This window comes from Cherax quadricarinatus, chromosome 68 (assembly GCF_038502225.1).
Source record: "Cherax quadricarinatus isolate ZL_2023a chromosome 68, ASM3850222v1, whole genome shotgun sequence".
In the NCBI taxonomy this organism is placed as follows: Eukaryota; Metazoa; Arthropoda; class Malacostraca; order Decapoda; family Parastacidae; genus Cherax; species Cherax quadricarinatus.
Window position 1 is genome coordinate 10,026,181 of NC_091359.1, and position 19,087 is coordinate 10,045,267.

The following is a 19,087-nucleotide window of genomic DNA, read 5'->3' on the forward strand; positions in this document are numbered from 1 at the left end:
CGTATATATACGTTTGGACCATTTAAGGGTTAATGCATTAAATATTACAAGAGTATATGTATCTTCTCTTTGAGCCTGAAACAATAAAAAAATATAATTTTTGGTAAAAGAATAATGTATAATATCAATCTAAACAAACTTTCAACAATGAAAATAATAATGGTACTTATACAAAATAAAGTGGAAAAACTTCACCTCTGCCCCAACTTGATTGGTCTCGACACTGCCATCTACGTGCAACGTGACATCTATGTGATGGCCATGAACAACAATGGATTCCAAATTTGAAGCACCATCTTTGGCCTTGTACACACCAACCACCTCAAAATCACCAGTCACAAAGTCCTTAGTTAGCAGGTATGAACATGAGCCAAGGAACTCATAGTGTTTACTGTCAAAGGTAGTTACATGTTGACCTGAAGTGAAAGATATTTCTCATATTTTTTTACTTCCTTATATAAAAGTTGTTCTTGTGTATGCTAATATAGTACTAATGAACAATAACTATCAAAAACTACCACACATTGGAAAAAACAAGTAAAAATGCCTAGGCTTTATAAAAACAAGGTGTATAGCATCTCAACAATACTCAGAATGATTGTTTGTTAGATATCTCTCTGCCTATATACAATTAGAAAAACCATATATATGGAACCTGCTATTCCATTTTTAACTATTAATAAAGCTAGAGAACTGATGTGCACATTTTATTTTACACTTCACTGTATTAACTTTACATGATAAACTCAATTATGTAAAGCCTGCCTTTGTATTCACTCTGAAAATGAACTTTCGTTGTTCAGTATAGGGGCAGCCCCAGCCTCTGTCAAGTTGCCACATCTGCAACCCTGTTATTTGTGAGTGTGTGCATGCATGTACTCACCTATATGTGGCTGCAGGGGTCGAGTCCTAGCTCCTGGCCCCCCATGTCTCAACTTGTTTTCAATCAGAGTCACTCCCTTCTAGCTTCATGGGCTTTACTGTACATGTATGTGTGCTCATGGGGACATGAGCCTCTGGGGTGTATAGATTGGCATTGTAGAAAACATCTGTTCCTTTTTTATTTATCTGAGTTTGGGAAGGAGGGAGGAGGGAGTAGTTTCAGCTATTTAGTCCTGGCACTAACGTTCAACCAACTGAAGTGAGTTAATTTTGTCACATTTTACTTTTGAACTCCTGCATAAAAGCTGCTTTCTCTATCATTGGTTAGATCATTCAACGTCTTTGTTATTCCTATGTTCAGAGAGAGTTTTCAGATGTCATGCTCTTTTTTTTTTATTGTGTAGCTTCCACCCATGCCATCTTGTTCTAGTTGTGTGTATCCATTACATATTATTTTTGACCTTGTGTGCAGCAATAATTGATGAGAAAAAGTAAACCATAACCACTGCTTTTGTACTTTTCAAGTTTCTACATATAATACTACCACATTATACCTTTTAATAATAATGGCACTTTCAGCATGAACTACATAAGTGTTTAAAACGACACCTTTTTTTCTTGCCATACAGAAACTACCATTCGGTAAAAACTGAAAGAAATGACACCAGCACATATCAAGTGTTTAAGTCTTCAAGAAGACATGTGGGCAAAGATGCCACCAGCAGCAACAGCCTGGATGACTAGACAAACACTAGACAAGCCTGGCCCAGGGGCCAGGCTGCAGAAGTAGGAAAACCCAAAACATATCAAATGTATACCCACTGAAAGGTAAAGCACTTGCATATATATTTGCTATCCATAAAAAATCACTATCAGGAGTTGGAGTAAATGATTACATATTAATTTTATGGTGGTGGTGACTATCAGTGTATCAACTAAGTGGTTATGTTGCAGCAGCATCTGAGTTTAACTCACTTTTTTTTTTAAGTAAGTATTGTTACATATGCTGTATATTGTTATACCTGCTATTGTAGCTGTGGCCATGAAGGGTGGGATGAAAGCATTAGAGAAAGTGAGTGCCTGCCAACCAATAGACACATCATCTACTCCAGTCATTAACAGTCTATGTGCATCAACCACAGATGAATCCTGGGGGAGAAAAACCCACTTTTAATAATGAAAGAATTGAAATGTTTATGTTGAAAGTACCAAAAAAAAAAAAAAAAAAAAAAAAAAAAAAAAAAAAAAAAAAAAAAAAAAAAAAAAAAAAAAAAAAAAAAAAAAAGCTCCACTAATCTACTGTAATGATTTTGATAAAGCTTATGATTTTGTTAAGTTTCACCTAAAATACATAATCGTCTACTTCTATTTATTTTTTTTCAACAAGTCAATCGTCTCCCACCTAGGCAGGGTGATCCAAAAAGAAAGAAAATTCCCAAAACGAAAATACTTTCATCATAATTCAACACTTTCACCTCATACATAATCACTGTTTTTGCAGAGGCACCCAGATACAACAGCTTAGAGGCATATATAAAGATACAATATAAAAAGTGACCTGAAATAATATAAACTCCACATAGAACATAATATCAGGGCCCCAATTATATATATACCATCTTATTACACATCCCCCCAAACTGCGAATATCCCAAACACCTCCTTTAAAGTGCAGGCATTGTACTTCCCATTTCCAGAACTCAAGCCTGGCTATATAAAATAACCGGTTTCCCTGCATCCCATCACTAAATATTACCCGACTCACACTCCAACAGCTTGTCAGGTCCAAAGAACAATTAGTCTCCATTCACTCCTAACTAACATGCTCATGCATGCTTGCTGGAAGCCCAAGCCCCTCGCCCACAAAACTTCCTTTACCCCCTCCCTCCAACCTTTTCGAGGACGACCCCTACCCCGCCTTCCTTCCCCTACAGATTTATATGCTCTCCATGTCATTCTACTTTGATCCATTCTCTCTAAATGACCAAACCACCTCAACAATCCCTCTTCTGCCCTTTGACAAATACTTTTATTAACTCCACACCTTCTCCTAATTTCAACACTCCAAATTCTCTGCATAATATTTACACCACACATTGCCCTTAAACAGGACATCTCCACTGCCTCCAACCGCCTCCTCGCGGCAGCATTTACAGCTCAAGCTTCACACCCATATGAGAGTGTTGGTACCACTATACTTTCATACATTCCCTTCTTTGCCTCCATAGATAATGTTTTTTATCTCCACACATGCCTCAATGCACCACTCACCTTTTTTTCCTTCATCAATTCTAAGGTTAACCTCATCCTTCATAAATCCATCCGCTGACATGTCAACTCCCAAATATCTGAAAACATTCCATACTCCTCCTCTCCAATTTGATATCCAATTTTCTTTATCTAACTCATTTGATACCCTCATCACCTTACTCTTTACTATGTTCAATTTCAATTTTACCTCTACACACTCTCCCAAACTCGTCCACTAACCTTTGCAACTATTCTTTAGAATCTCCCATAAGCACAGTATCATCAGCAAAAAGTAACTGTGTCAATTCCCATTTTGTATTTGATATCCCATAATTTAATCCCACCCCTCTCCCGAACACCCTAGAATTTACTTCTTTTACAACCCCATCTATAAATATATTAAACTACCATGGTGACATTACACATCCCTGTCTAAGACCTACTTTTACTGAGAAGTAGTCTCCCTCTCTTCTACACACCCTAACCTGAGCCTCACTATCCTCATAAAAAACTCCTTACAGCATTTAGCAACCTACTACCTATATCATACACTTGCAACATCTACCACATTGCTCCCCTATCCACTATCATATGCCTTCTAAATCCATAAATGCAATGAAAGCTTTCTTACCTTTATCTAAATACTGTTCACATATACACTTCAATGTAAATACTTGATCTACACATCCCCTATCCACTCTAAAACCTCCTTGCTCATCCGTAATCCTATATTCTGTCTTGCCAATTGACACAGTTACTTTTTGCTGATGAAACTGTGCTTATGGGAGATTCTAAAGAAAAGTTGCAAAGGTTAGTGGACGAGTTTGGGAGTGTGTGTAAAAGTAGAAAGTTGAAACTGAACATAGAAAAGAGCAAGGTGATGAGGGTATCAAATGATTTAGATAAAGAAAATTGGATATCAAATTGGAGAGGAGTATGGAATGTTTTCAGATATTTGGGAGTTGACGTGTCAGCGGATGGATGTATGAAGGATGAGATTAACCATAGAATTGATGAAGGAAAAAAGGTTAGTGGTGCATTGAGGTATATGATAAGACAAAAAACCTTATCTATGGAGGCAAAGAAGGAAATGTATGAAAGTATAGTGGTACCAACACTCTTATATGGGTGTGAAGCTTGGGTTGTAAATGCTTCAGCAAGGAGGCGGTTGGAGGTGGTGATGTCCTGTCTAAGGGCAATGTGTGGTGTAAATATTATGCACAGAATTCGGAGTGTGGTAATTAGGAGAAGGTGTGGAGTTAATAAAAGTATTAGCCACAGGGCTGAAGAGGGGTTGTTGAGGTGGTTTGGTCATTTAGAGAGAATGGATCAAGGTAGAATGACATGGAGAGTGTATAAATCTGTAGGTAAAGGAAGGCGGGGTAAAGGTACAGGGTAGATGTCATCCTCGAAAAGGTTGGAGGGAGGGGGTAAAAGAGGTTTTGTGAGTGAGGGGCTTGGACCTCCAGCAAGCATGAGTGAGCATGTTAGATAGGAGTGAATAGAGGCGAATGGTATTTGGGACCTGACGAGCTGCTGGAGTGTGAAGGGATTGAGGGAAATCGGTTATTTTTATATAGCCGGACTTGAGTACTGGAAATGGGAAGTACAATGCCTGTACTTTAAAGGAGGGATTTGGGATATTGGCAGTTTGGAGGGATATATTGTGTATCTTTATATGTATATGCTTCTAAACTGTTGTGTTCTGGGCACCTCTGCAAAAGCAGTGATTATGTATGAGTGAGGTGAAAGTGTTGAATGATGATGAAAGTATTTTCTTTTTAGGGATTTTCTTTCTTTTTGGGTCATCCTGCCTCGGTGGGAGACAGCCGACTTGTTGAAAAAAAAATATATGGATAAAACTTTAAAATCAAATTTAAAAAATTATTTTTTTTTTATTTCTAATGAGCCATACAGTAATTTTTTTTCTTGTAAATCAAAATAAGATATAAATAAACATGATCACTTTAATACAAAAATAATTCCTTGTACACGAGAACGGAGTCCAGCAGTTGAGTCAAGTTTGACTTGACTTTCTTCTGAAGGAAGGTTATGCAAAAACTATACAGTTCTCCCTTGCCATGTACAGGAAATGCCTGCCTATGTATGAGAAAAATGGATCTAAAGAAGAATAGGAACAGGAGTAAATGGAAAGAAAAAAGGAGTCATTTATACACTGCCAATACCTATTGTTTCATTAGGAAAATTTAGTACAGTGGCTTTCCAGTATTATATGATTTATACTATTTTCTTTCTATTCTCACCTGGAAAGCATTTGTAAGATAATACCACTGTGGAGCCTCCAAGAAGCTAGACCAAGGTACTGGTAGGTACTGGTTGTATCTAATCTTGCCCGAGATTTTTGGATCGAACACGTACAGTCTGTCGAGAACATCCTCACATGAAAAATTATGATACATGTAAACAAAGAAACTTTATACATATAAAGTGGAATACAGTAAATTACACAATTAAGGTTACTGACATATATAACTACTTTATAGAAAATTTGTTTTCAACACGTTGGCCGTCTCCCACCGAGGCAGGGTGACCCAAAAAAAAAAAGAAAAACACTTTCACTATCATTCACACATAATCACTATCTTTGCACTGGCACTCAGATGTGGCAGTTCAGATGTTGCTCCAAACAGCAAATATCCCAAACCCCTCCTTTAAAGTGCAGGCACTGTACTTCTCACCTCCAGGACTCAAGTCCGGCTAACCAGTTTCCCTGAATCCCTTCACAAAATAAAATATCCTGACTTAATCTATTATAAATGACTCAATCACTTAAGCCTGTCTAAATTCACCCATATCCTGATTACACAGTATAAACTGTAATGTTTTTGTGACTGAATTCATGTCTGTATTAACAATTTGTTACAGTTGTAACCAGACGTATTTAGTTCATTACCACTGTAATTTACTTATCTACCATCACATTGGGGCCCATTCCCTAGATCCATTTTGTGCTTCTGTAATTTTTTGATTACTAGGCACAAGATGGGAATCAGATGAATAATGATGGAAAATCACTAAACCTGTAAGGGTCACACAGCACATGAGGAATGAGATCAGTGGGATAATCCAATATGATTCATGGAAGAAAGCGTTGCTTCACCTCCTTTGATGAAGACACATTCAGTGGCATTAAGGCACCTTTCCTTCCGTGAAGGAATAGATGATTATAGAGGGGCTCAAAGGAAGATTTTTGTAGTTCAAAAGTCAAATAACCAAACAAACTATTGACAGGCATTATGGTAAACAAAACAGCAACATTAACGGCATTGGCAGAGCAACTTTTTATTGTGTTATTTTTGATTTGTGTGTAATTTTATCAAGTTGAGAAGGAGAACATTGCCACAATAAAAGCTTTCTCTGCATGTGTTTTTACTCCATCCTTTTGGCTTTGCCCTGATATCCACTGACAGTGTCCTGTGCCTCAGTTGACAACACTCTTGCCTCACACACTGCATGTCCATGGTTCAGTTGCAGGAATGGGTGGAAATGCTGGACATTTTTCCTTACACCTGCTGCCCTGTTCACCTAGCATTAAGTACGTACTTGGGTGTTAGTTGACTCTTGTGGGTCACATCATGGGGGATAAGATTAAAGGACCCCAGTGGAAATAAGACAGACAGTCCTCGATGATGTACTGACTTTCTTGGGTTATCCCGGATAGCTAACCTTCTGGGCATAAAAATCCAAATAAATCTTATCATATCGAAATGATAACCTTAAAATTCAAATCCACGTTAGTTTTAACATGGTTAGTTGATATACCTACTATAGGTATCAAGATACTTATTAACCATTTTCCAAGCCAATAACTGCAATCAATAGCTCATAACCTTACTCTACATATTACTCAAATTCGCTCTAACATTAACGTATGATCCACACATCATCTTCCTTTCCTAAACACACATTGCTCCTTTGCAATTCTACTATGCCTTTCATCTCTTTCAATATTAATTCTACAATGCACTTTACTTACTATAGTCAACAGACATTTTTTCTTCTATAATTCTTACATTCTCTTGTCCCTTTTTTCTTGTAATAAGAACTACACATGCTCTATGCACCAATCATTCCAAGAAGGTATCTCCAGCTGCTTTGAGTAAAACATTATTCCTTAATGATAAATGATGAGTTAGCTGGATGCGAGTCCTGGTGTTTGGAAGTAGTACAGGCCTGTACTCTGAAGGATGTTGAAATTTAGAGGTCATTTGAATTACTAAAATAATTAAATTAAAATTATAATTATTTATGTTCATGTACTCCTCACAAGACAACTACTGAATCAAATCAAATCAAATCAAATAAGTTTATTCTCTATAAGGGTTACAATGTGGGGTTTACAGGATTTGGATATTGTGTGGTTTACATGTTATAAAATACTAATTACAGAGGGGGCTACTAGGACACCTAGCATGGCTAGGCATTTTGGGCAGACTTAGATTAATTCTTAACATTAAATCCTTACAGATTATGGTATTAAGGCTAGGTGACTACATTATAATTTGTGAGTTTAGCAATGTGAATGCTTTTGTTTTAGCACAATACAAAGTGTCTATATTGGAGTATCATAGGCAAACTTATGACTAGTTAGGATTCATTATTTTAAGATTAAGATTAGTATTTCTGTGTTTATAGTCAGTGGGTGAGTGAGTGTAATTGTGAACCACCAGGTGGTTATCATGTAGTTAGTTGTCGGGGTGTATCAGGGAGATAAGATGTTTTCTAACTGTAGTTTTGAAAGTGATGAATGTGTCTGCAGTTCTAGAGTTTTCAGGTAGGGTGTTCCAGATTTTAGGTCCTTTGAAATACATTGAATTTTTGTAAAAGTTTCGTCGGACATGGGGAATGTCATAGAGATGTTTGTGTCTGGTGTTATGCCTGTGGATCCTGTCACAACTATCAAGAAAGCATTTTAGGTCAAGGTTAATATTGGAATTTAAGGTCCTGTAGATGTAGATTGCACAGTAATAAGTGTGGATGTACTGAACAGGGAGTAAGTTTAGATCTATGAAGAGTGGGGGGGGTGTGTTGCCAGGGATGGGATTTAGTGATTATTCTTACTGCAGCTTTTTGTTGGGTTATTATTGGCTTTAGGTGTGTTGCTGCAGTTGAACCCCAAGCACAGATAGCATAGGTGAGGTATGGATATATAAGTAATAATAATCTTTATTTACTACAAGTACATGTACATGGTATACAGTCCTAGCTGACAACAATGACATACTACTACATAGAAAGCCACTTGTTATGCTGAGCATCTCAGGCAAATTAGGTCAGTGTCCCAGGATGCGACCCACACCAGTTGACTAACACCCAGGTACCCATTTTACTGATGGGGAACATAGACAACAGGTGGAAAGAAACACGCCCAATGTTTCTACTCTGGCTGGGAATCGAACCCAGGCCCTCGCCGTGTGAAGCGAGAGCGTTAACCACCAGGCCACCAGTGTGTATAGTGTGAGAAGGGCAGTTTGCGGCACGTAGTATCGTATCTTGGAGAGGATCCCCACCGTTTTGGATACTTTTTTTGTTATGTGTTGGATATGGGTGCTGAAATTTAGGTTGTTGTCGAGGTATAGGCCAAGGAATTTGCCCTCATTATGTCTGGCAATTAGAGTGTTGTCGATCTTAATATTAAGTTGCGCAACACCTGCTCTGCTACCAAACATAATATAGTAGGTTTTGTCAGTGTTAAGTGTAAGTTCATTGGCTGTCATCCAAGTCAATATTTTGAGCAGCTCCTCGTTAACAATGGTGTTGAGGGTGGCAAGATTAGGGTGGGAGATGACATAAGTCGTGTCGTCAGCAAAGAGAATGGGTTTCAGGTGTTGGGATATGTTTGGAAGATCATTGATGTAAATGAGGAAGAGCAGGGGTCCACGGACACTTCCCTGCGAAACTCCAGTATCAAGTGGCCGTATTGATGAAGCTATGTCTTTAATGGTGACATACTGATACCTATTGGAAAGGTAGGATTTGAAATATGCAAGCACAGGGCCTCTTATGCCATAGTGGTCAAGTTTGTGGAGTAGGATGACGTGGTCAACTGTGTCAAACACTTTTCTTAGGTCAATAAAAATTCCTAGTGGATATTCCTTATGTTCCAATGCTTTGTAAAGCAGGTCTAGCATTTTTATAATTGCATCATTAGTGCTTTTATTTTTCCTGAATCCAAATTGGCAAGGGTTGCGTATGTTTTGTGCCGTTATAAATGAATACAGTCTCCTGTGCATGAGTTTCTCGAATATTTTGGATAGCAATGGTAAGTTTGATATTGGCCTATAGTTGTTTACGTCTGTAGGGTCACCACCTACACCTGGTGAATGTGTAACCCTCCCACCATTGTTTTTTAGCTACCCTGCTATGGTGGGAAGTGGCTTGTGTGGAAAAATAAATGAATGGGCAACTTACTCATCCAGGAAGTAGTTTTTATTGATCAATATCTCATGAATATTGTCAGCAAGTAGGAAGATGAAGTTTTCAAGGGTGTCCAAATTCTTACGTTCTGATGTACTCCACTTTTCCCATGTTGACGTCATCTAAACACAGGCAATGTCAGTGAAAAAAGTACATTATTTACATACATACTATCAAAATTAAAAAATTCAGAGTCAAAGGAAAATTTGGAGATAATGTTTATGCAAAAACTCATCAAAATCCCTAGTGCATAAGGAAGAAATTATATGACTACAAATGAGTACATAATTCTTTAAAAATAAAACCTCAATTTATTGGACTATTAGGGGGAAGTGTCTGGTAATGCCAACTGTCTCAAGAAATCGTAATGACACGATTGCAAAGAAACAATACCCCCGGCCGGGATTGAACCCACGGTCATAGAGTCTCAAAACTCCAGCCCGTCGCGTTAGCCACTAGACCAGCTAGCCACAATAAGATTCATCACGGCCACGCTAGCTGGAGATTCGTCTGTAAAAACTTGCATTTGTGGTCACAGTGGTGCCTGTGCTAACCTTCCTATGGTGTAGAAATATACCTAGTTGGATGAATCTTACTGTGGGTAGCTGGTCTAGTGGCTAAAGCGACGGGCTGGAGTTTTGAGACTCTATGACCGCGGGTTCAATCCCGGCTGGGGGTATGGTTTGTTTGCAATCGTGTCATTACGATTTCTTGAGTCATGTTGACGGCAGTGAAGGGACTTGAGCTAGAGTTCGTCACAGCCACGCTAGCTGGAGATTCGTCTGTAAAAACTTGCATTTGTGGTCACAGTGGTGTCTGTGCTAACCTTCCTATGGTGTAGAAATATACCTAGTTGGATGAATCTTATTGTGGTTAGCTGGTCTAGTGGCTAACGCGACGGGCTGGAGTTTTGAGACTCTATGACCGCGGGTTCAATCCCGGCCGGGGGTATGGTTTGGAATACCAACTGTCAAATAAATCTGCATATTAAAAAAATAACAAAAAATACAGTAGCCAACTGTATATAGTACACAGTTTACAGATGTACTGTAATAAACATTGAAAACAAATGGGGTTGAAAGTACAGTAGAACAATTTTATTTACTTTTTGTGGTTGATATATTAGAATTTTACCCATTATTTTCAATCTGTTTCATGAAGGGCTGTTAAACTGAGGTCTTATTGTTCTTATCACTTAAATTTACAAATATTGTATAGCAAATTGACAGAGAAGGATACTCACCCTGTCAAAAACATTACCAGCAGCAACATTGATATAATCAAAGAAAATGTCACCATTTGAGTGTGATTGTAAGGCTTCTAGGTTTTCCTTTAAAATATTAAAAGTTTCTTCAGTTGCTGTTTTAATCTTTGGCTTCAATTCTGATATTTTCTTCTCCACCTAAAATCAACAATAAATTAAGAAACTGAAGCAAAACAGAAGATATTTATTTATACTTAGTATTACTAACTCAGTCGTACTGGATTAATTATGATGGTTCATTTTTATTCAGGTTAGATATGAAAGAGAAAAGCTTCTTGATTTTCACAGATCTAAGTTTGTTTGGTGTTATTGCTGCTTTCCACACTATTTATTTTTGCTTTATTTTTATGACAAGTATGTGTTAGAATGAATGTCTCAAAATAAAGGTGAACCAGAAAGGCATTTATGAAAAACAGGTCTTCCACTCTCTAAAGGGTTTTCCGTATAAAGATTACTTCAGTCACTGCTAAGAAGAAAGCAAAATAATGCTTGGAACCACGCACAAAGGAGAAAAAAGAAGAAAGAAGAGAGAGAGAGAATCACTGGAGATCTTGGAAGTCACATGGCAATGGTGTTAAATGATAAAAGGGTAATGACAAGAAGGTTCCATTTTAAAAATGCATTACTGAGTAAGAAGCCCTGGGTGATCTGCCTGGAATGTCATACTTCACTCACACCAATACTCACCTCTAAGCCTCAGTTAATGCTTGCTTGTTGTGGTCAGTGCCACTTGGGATCTGGGTTCTGTTCAAAGCTCCTGCTGGCAACACCTGGGGAAGGTGGCGGAAACCTTGTTTTTCTGGGGCTCCTTTTGCAGAAACGAGTTTTATGAATCAGAATAGTATACAGTACTATATTGTAGTGTGAACACTGGGGAGGGTCCACACCACTACCACTATAATATCTGTGAAGGCACAGAGCTGCCAGCTACAATACCTCTAGCAGACAAAACAGATACCGTATTTTGTGGCATATAAGATGCACTTTTTTTTTTTTCCAAAATCTGACCCTCAAAAATCACCTTGTGTCCTACATAGTGAAGGTCAGGCTTGGGATCTATGAATAATTCCATTTAACAAAGAGAACAATTAAAAATAATAATAAATTAAGAGGGGACATATTGCATGCTAAATTTAAGGTGTGTTCTATATGCTGGTGCATCTTATATTCTGCAAAATATGGTAAGTATCCAGGAAGTGTTCCTGGAAAACCCCCAGAGCCCATGGATCCCACTGATTTCAGGGTAATAGTTGTCAAGCTCTCCCAGAAGCTAGGAAACTGAGGCTCGTGTGCTCTTAACTGGTGCCAGGCTCACTGACAAGAGGAGATGGCAGGTGCAGGCCTCTGATATCACAAGGCAGACAAGCACGGATATTTTCCATGTGAAGCCCATGTAGGGACACAAGTATGTGCATGAACTGACCTGACCAGACAGGACAGGCTGCAGGGCTATCACGTGGCCTATGAACCACATTAAGTGACTAGCCTGAATGGGACATATAGAAGAGCAGGAAGGAATGCCAAAATCTTAAGGATAGCTATGGAGGCCCCAGGAGTTTGGTAAAATTATGCCCTGGCTGACAAGGTATCCATATAGGAGAAGTAGGTAATTGTGTTTGAAGTCCATGGGTTGTTGACAACTGGGTCTTGGAGCTCTGGTAGGATTTTGACTAACAACAGACACAACAAGCAAACATCAACATGTTAGCGATGGGTAAAATGTGTAGCAAACCCTCACTGTGGCTTATTTTAAATGCTATATGACATTCCAGGAGAGTATCTATGGCCTTCCACTGCAGAAATATTATTAGTATAAATTAAAAATAAGGTCTTCAATTTGAAATAATATAATGTAAATAATGTAAAATAATGTAAATAATGTAAAATAATGTGAATAATGAAAAATAATGTAAAAAATGTAAAATAATATAATGTAAAATATATAATATAAATAATATAAAAAGATGAATAACTAAAATTTACCACCCCACAACCTGTGTCTGGTTTTAAGTAGTCTTTAAGCATTACGATTAGTCTGTCCAAAATGCTCAGGCATGCTAGTGGCTTTCTTTTTATTTAACAATATTTTCTAATATGTAATTTACACACTGTAAACTCTGCAAAGAAATACAAATTTGAATTTGAAATTGAAAAAACTAGAACAGGTATTATAATGTGAAGAAATAGTCGGGAAGCGCCATAAGTTAAAGTTGTAACGGGCTTAACAGATGATGTTAGACATGGCATTAGATAGTTTTAAACAAGATGATGTGAAGCATCACATGACTTAATGGTCAAGTTGCATTATACATAATACAATGCTTTGTAATCTTACATGACTGAACTTACTGGAACAAAAAGTTTGTTTTGGTTCTGGGATAGTATTTGCACTGAGGCTCCTGTAGATGTACAGACTACAGTATTATGTATTAATGGTCTATTTACTTAGTAGGCCTAGATGTTTGAATAAGTTGCAAGTGAGTTTGTTATAGCAGAATTTTGTTGTTATTACTAAGATATTTTGTTGATGCTCTCCAAGCACATACACCATATGCAGAATCTGTTGCAAAATATTTAACATTCCCTCCCCCCCCTATGCTAAGTTTCTGAATCCAGGAATGAACAGTAAGTAGTAGAATAGCTCTCTATATGGGTCATGCTACCTTAGTGGGAGATGACCAGAGGGGTAGAGAAAAAAGAGAAACTACATTAATGCTCAAAAAGCCTTCATTCACAAATAAAGGGGAAGGGGAGGGAAAGAAATTACTCAAACAGTGGGTCCCTAGTCAGTACTAGAGATGTTGCCTCCCTATATTTTTAAAATAATATATACTATTTGTATGGAAACACTGGCTACAGTACTCACAAACTGGAATATTCCTTCTGTTTCAATTTGTGTTGACGAATGCTTTACTGCTTCTTGTATCTTATTCAGAACCTCGGTTAGTGGTAATGCCCCTGACTGCCAACTCTCATGAACTGCTTGTTGCAGCTGTGATATTCCACCTGTTTTGTGCATCACAATGACAAAATAATTTCCAGTGTCATATAAAATGAATACTAAAGAAAGCTATTATATGACTACTAACTCCTAAAATATTGTGTATAAATGCTAGCCAAATAAAGAGTATTAATAATCACAAGCAAATAACCTTGAAATCTCTTATAAAATTTCCAAAATAACATTACTGTATAATATTTACAAGATCAACAAAAAGGGTGGTTTCAGAAAATAATTTGCATTTACTGTAGTTAGTTTCATATCTTTATTATGCACCCCATGCCCATCATGTGGGTGGTAGTCAAAATATTACAGAGGCACATAATGCCTCCAGGAACTAGGCTCCAAAGTTTTGGTAGCTAAACAAGTTATAGTGGTAATGAACTATTTACATATATACTGTGCAAATCACTACTTTTCCATAAAATAAAGCTAGTGGTTTAGATCATGAACTGGTCAAAAAAATAATGAATTGTCCATACCTTCAAAAATAATCCTGCTGTTCTGAATCCAATCCAAAACCATATCTTTTGTGTATATGAAATGATCATAATATTTATCCATCTGCAGGAAGTCTGGTACGACTGATACTACCTGGCTGGCACCCTATAATTAAAAAAGGCTTTTATTTAGATGAGTCAGTTTCTTGCACTTACTAGACAGAACAGAAGGAATATTAGTGAAATGGCCAAGAATTAGATAAGTCTGAGCACTGGAACTGGTCTAAAATAAATCTCAAATTGGGCAAAATTGCAGTTGTGGAAGGTACTCTCCAAGCCTCCAGCTTTCTGCTTGTATGCTTCCATAAGTTTCACATAAAATTTTTCAGTTTTTGTGTCATTACCTTTAGAAAAAGATTTTCTACCATTTTAGAAGTTATTCTGTTTTGTTTTTAAAACTGTGACACTGACAGGACTATTAATTTTGGAGGTAAGGACAGTGAAAAAGTTAAGTCTGCCTGAAATGCTAAGCAAACTATGGGATTTAAAAAAATTATAACTGCGTATAATTTTCTGAAAACCAAGAATATGAACTTGAATACTCTCAAAAAAATAGAGATATCTAGTGAACTGCCATAATGGACTCCTTGTCTCACCTCTCTCAGTGTTGCTGTCACCTCCAGCTTGTCCACAATGCGCTTCCAACACTCGTCTCTCAAAACAGCTTCTATTTTTTGGCTATAGCTGCAATTATAGACATTATGTTTACAGATGTGACATCATGAAAAAGAGTGACAATATTAGAAAATGTAGTGAACCCTCTTAAGTTTGCCCAAAATCTTTCTTCTTCTTTCAACAAACCGGCCGTATCCCACCGAGGCAGGGTGGCCCAAAAGGAAAAACGAAAGTTTCTCCTTTTAAATTTAATAATATATACAGGAGAAGGGGTTACTAGCCCCTTGCTCCCAGCATTTTAGTCGCCTCTTACGACACACATGGCTTACGGAGGAAGAATTGCCCAAAATGCCCTGCATATATAGGAACTTTCTGCATATACATTATATCCAAATATCATTTAACTTTGTACAAAGAATGTAACATGCTGAAATAAAGTATTACTATTATTACAAGGGACCCAGACAAATTAGACTTTTACAATTATGGGCAAATCTACTGGGTAAATGGACTGTATTGTAATGTATTGCAATATAACAGTAAACTGAGAGTACAGTATTATATAGGTATACAATAGAGTTCTTTAGTTTAGTTTATTGCCATTTTTTAAAGTTTTTATGATTAAATGGACCCTCAGATCATCCATCCCCCTCCATTAGTCCATTATATCACTACAAACTGGCATAGTGCCTGATAAGTGGAAAATGGCAAATGTAATACCTATTTACAAGACAGGTGACAGGTCCTTAGTTTCAAACTATAGACCAATAAGCCTTACCTCCATAGTGGGAAAATTTATGGAATCAATAATTGCTGAGGCAATTCGTAGCCATCTTGAAGGGCATAAATTGTTAAATGAATCTCAACACTGTTTTACTAAGGGGCATTCTTGTCTTACAAATTTACTAACTTTTTTCACTAAGGTGTTTGAGGAGGTAGATCATGGTAATGAATATAATATTGTGTACATAGACTTCTGTAAGGCTTTTGATAGAGTTCAACATCAGAGGCTTTTGAGGAAACTTAAGGTACATGGAATAGGAGGAGAAATTTTTTCCTGGGTAGAGGCATGGTTGACAAATAGGCAGCAAAGAGTTTGCATAAATGGGGAGAAATCAGAATGGGGGCACGTCACGAGTGGTGTTCCACAGGGGTCAGTGTTGGGCCCCTTGTTGTTCACAATCTACATAAACAACATAGATGAGGGAATAAATAGCGACATAAGCAAATTTGCTGATGACACCAAAATAGGCCGTCCAATTCATTCTATTGAGGACATTAGTGCACTCCAGAATGATTTGAATAGACTGATGCAGTGGTCGGAGAAGTTGCAGATGCAGTTTAATACATATAGACAAATGCAAAGTTCTAAATGTTGGACAGGACAATAACCAAGCCACTTATAAAATAAACAGTGTAGATCTTAATACTACTGACTGCAAAAAGGATTTAGGAGTTCTGGTTAACAGTAATCTGAAACTAAGACAACAGTGCATAAGTGTTTGCAATAAAGGTAACAGAATCCTTGGCTTCATATCAAAAAGTATAAATAATAGAAGTCCTCAGGTCATTCTTCAACTCTATATATCCTTGGTTAGGCCTCATTTAGATTAAGCTGCACAATTCTGGTCACCGTATTACAGAATGGATATAAATGCACTGGAAAACATACAGAGGAGGATGACAAAGCTGATCCCATGTATCAGAAATCTTCCCTATGAGGATAGACTGAGGGCCCTGAATCTGCACTCTTTAGAAAGGCATAGAATTAGGAGGGATATGATTGAGGTGTATAAATTGAAAACAGGAATAAATAAAGGGGATGTAAATAGTGTGCTGAAAATATCCAGCCAAGACAGGACTCTTAGCAATGGTTTCAAGCTGGAAAAGTTCAGATTCAGGAAGGACATAGGAAAGCAATGGTTTGGTAATAGAGTTGAGGATGAGTGGAACAAACTCCCTAGTACCGTCATAGAAGCTAAGACCTTGTGTAGTTTTAAAAATAGGTTGGATAAATACATGAGTGGGTGTGGGTGGGTGTGAGTTGGACCTGACTAGCTTGTGCTACCAGGTCTGGTGCCGTGGTCCTTCCTTAAGTGGAAGTGACCTGACTAGGTGGTCATTGTTATAAGCTGGGGGGTGGCATGGACCTGCTTCACATGGGTTAATAGGCATGTTGCAGTGTTCCTTCTTTCTTATGTTCTTATTATATTGAGGGTTTACTGAAAAAATATTTTAGTATAATCACAAATGAGAGAGGGAGAAAGGGAAAGTGGGAGGAAAAAAGAGAGAGAGAGAGAGAGATAAATAGACAGAGATACATAAAGTTATATGTTAATACATAGATACATAAAGTTATATGTTAATACACAGACATATATATAAAGTTATATTTTAATACATAGACAGATACATAAAGTTAATTTTAATACAATCAGAGAATGAAAGTTTGAGCATCCTACCTGGTTAATGCCTGGCTCACTGACAACATGTTTGGTGCTACTGTGTTTTGGATGTTTTCTACCATGCTCTTCATCATGTCCACTACAGTGATTAACACATCCTTTAAAAATTTACTTGCCCTAGAGTAAAAGTAAATAAATGGATTCATTAATTCACCTGTTGCAAAATTCAAGGAAACTCCAAAAATGCTAATGCAGGAAGATAATAAGACATTTGTGTAACACCTAGGTGTCTATTGCTGATCTGAAAGGTTCTACCTGCTAAACAGGCTTCTTTGGTCGACAATAAAGATACTCAAGTGTTGCACATGTATCTTACACAGCTACTTGTTGGTATAGTATACTATTAACACATTACTAATACAGTGTATTTTTCTCATAAAACATTTTTTATTTACGTACGGTGAAATACTGAGTTGGCTTGCTTCAGGCTGGAAGCATTCAGAGACATCCGAACGTTTGACACAATCATCCAGGGAAAATCTAGGAGGAATTTTCAAGAGAATTATTTAATGAATGGACAGTAAGTACAAATCATATAAATGTGTCTAATGTGACATGCTTATCCAAATTCTAATCAGCATTCATACACATATATGTATTTCTTATCTCAACCATGTCCAAAAAACTAGATTGCTCAAACTCTAAATACTATTTTGTGTTACTGTCCCCTCACATAAACATTACGTTTACACAGTCAAAGTTTAGTGCCTTGGAACACTCACTATATTGATAATCTTAACCTTACACAAATTACAGTTAACAATACTAACCCTAACATTCTCATAATCTACCTTGAGCTAATCAATGTCACATAATTTTAAGTTTACCTGTAATTGTCCGAAATGCACTGCATAACTAGTGGCTTTTCATGTAATAAAATACCACTGAGCCAATATCCATAAAACTATACATATCTTATATGAAAAATAAAGATTTTTTTTATTTCCTGTATTCATACACTAAGTACAGGAGGGCTCTGCTTATATAGCAGGTTAGGTCTGGGCTACTGCTATAAAGTGAAAATCATTGTAAAGTGAAACATAGCTGTTTTTCACTTTGAAATGCATAAAAAAGCCTGATAACATATTTACACTATCATATATTAAGTGAACAATAGAGCTAGGCCTAAAAAATAAATATACAGTACACATGTTATTTACCTTAAAATATTTTCATCCTGAATATATTTATTGTAGGAAGTCTGAATAAATGAAGAGTGGGTATAACTGAAAACCGCTGTAAAGCGACGTGCTGTAAAGCGGGGCCCTCCTGCATTAAATTCAATATGCTAAATGCTACTTATTACTTACTCTATTTCCACTGCAGATAAGAGACTGTACTTGGCTAAGAATGGGCTCTCCACCTGTTGCCATACCTCTTGCATTTTATCCATCCACCATAAAGCCGAAGAGGTAAATAGTGTAGAAATCTTATCTTCTAAATGTATCCACTTTTCCTTTAATATCATTTTTAACTGACTGAGCTGAAGAATGAGGTCATTCACAAAACTCTCTAAGAACACCAAAGATTGCTCATATCTGAAAGTAAGAGACATTAGTTTATAAAATTATATGGCTACAGTAATTTCTTGAGTATATAATTATTTGAAAATTGAAAAACCATTGATTAGTGCTTTTGATACTAATTCAACTATGTAATTATATGTTTAAAA

At 37.0% G+C, this 19,087-nt stretch overlaps 1 protein-coding gene across 5 annotated transcripts in view; it reads right to left on the reverse strand.

Moving 5' to 3' along the window:
- The window catches only part of LOC128697763 (uncharacterized), a 197,957-nt gene that overhangs the window by 38,367 nt on the left and 140,503 nt on the right, over positions 1-19,087 (reverse strand). For 4 of the 5 annotated variants that reach the window (XM_053789662.2, XM_070099664.1, XM_070099666.1 and 1 more), the window contains 11 exons: positions 18,726-18,953; positions 17,815-17,895; positions 17,413-17,532; positions 14,932-15,019; positions 14,318-14,441; positions 13,701-13,840; positions 10,814-10,972; positions 9,565-9,692; positions 5,397-5,514; positions 1,905-2,031; positions 196-416 (listed from right to left, as the gene is read on the reverse strand). In XM_053789662.2, the coding sequence (XP_053645637.2) occupies positions 196-416; positions 1,905-2,031; positions 5,397-5,514; positions 9,565-9,692; positions 10,814-10,972; positions 13,701-13,840; positions 14,318-14,441; positions 14,932-15,019; positions 17,413-17,532; positions 17,815-17,895; positions 18,726-18,953 (1,534 nt within the window). The remainder of the gene's footprint in view (positions 1-195; positions 417-1,904; positions 2,032-5,396; positions 5,515-9,564; positions 9,693-10,813; positions 10,973-13,700; positions 13,841-14,317; positions 14,442-14,931; positions 15,020-17,412; positions 17,533-17,814; positions 17,896-18,725; positions 18,954-19,087) is intronic. The other variant, XM_053789661.2, reaches the window with a different exon arrangement.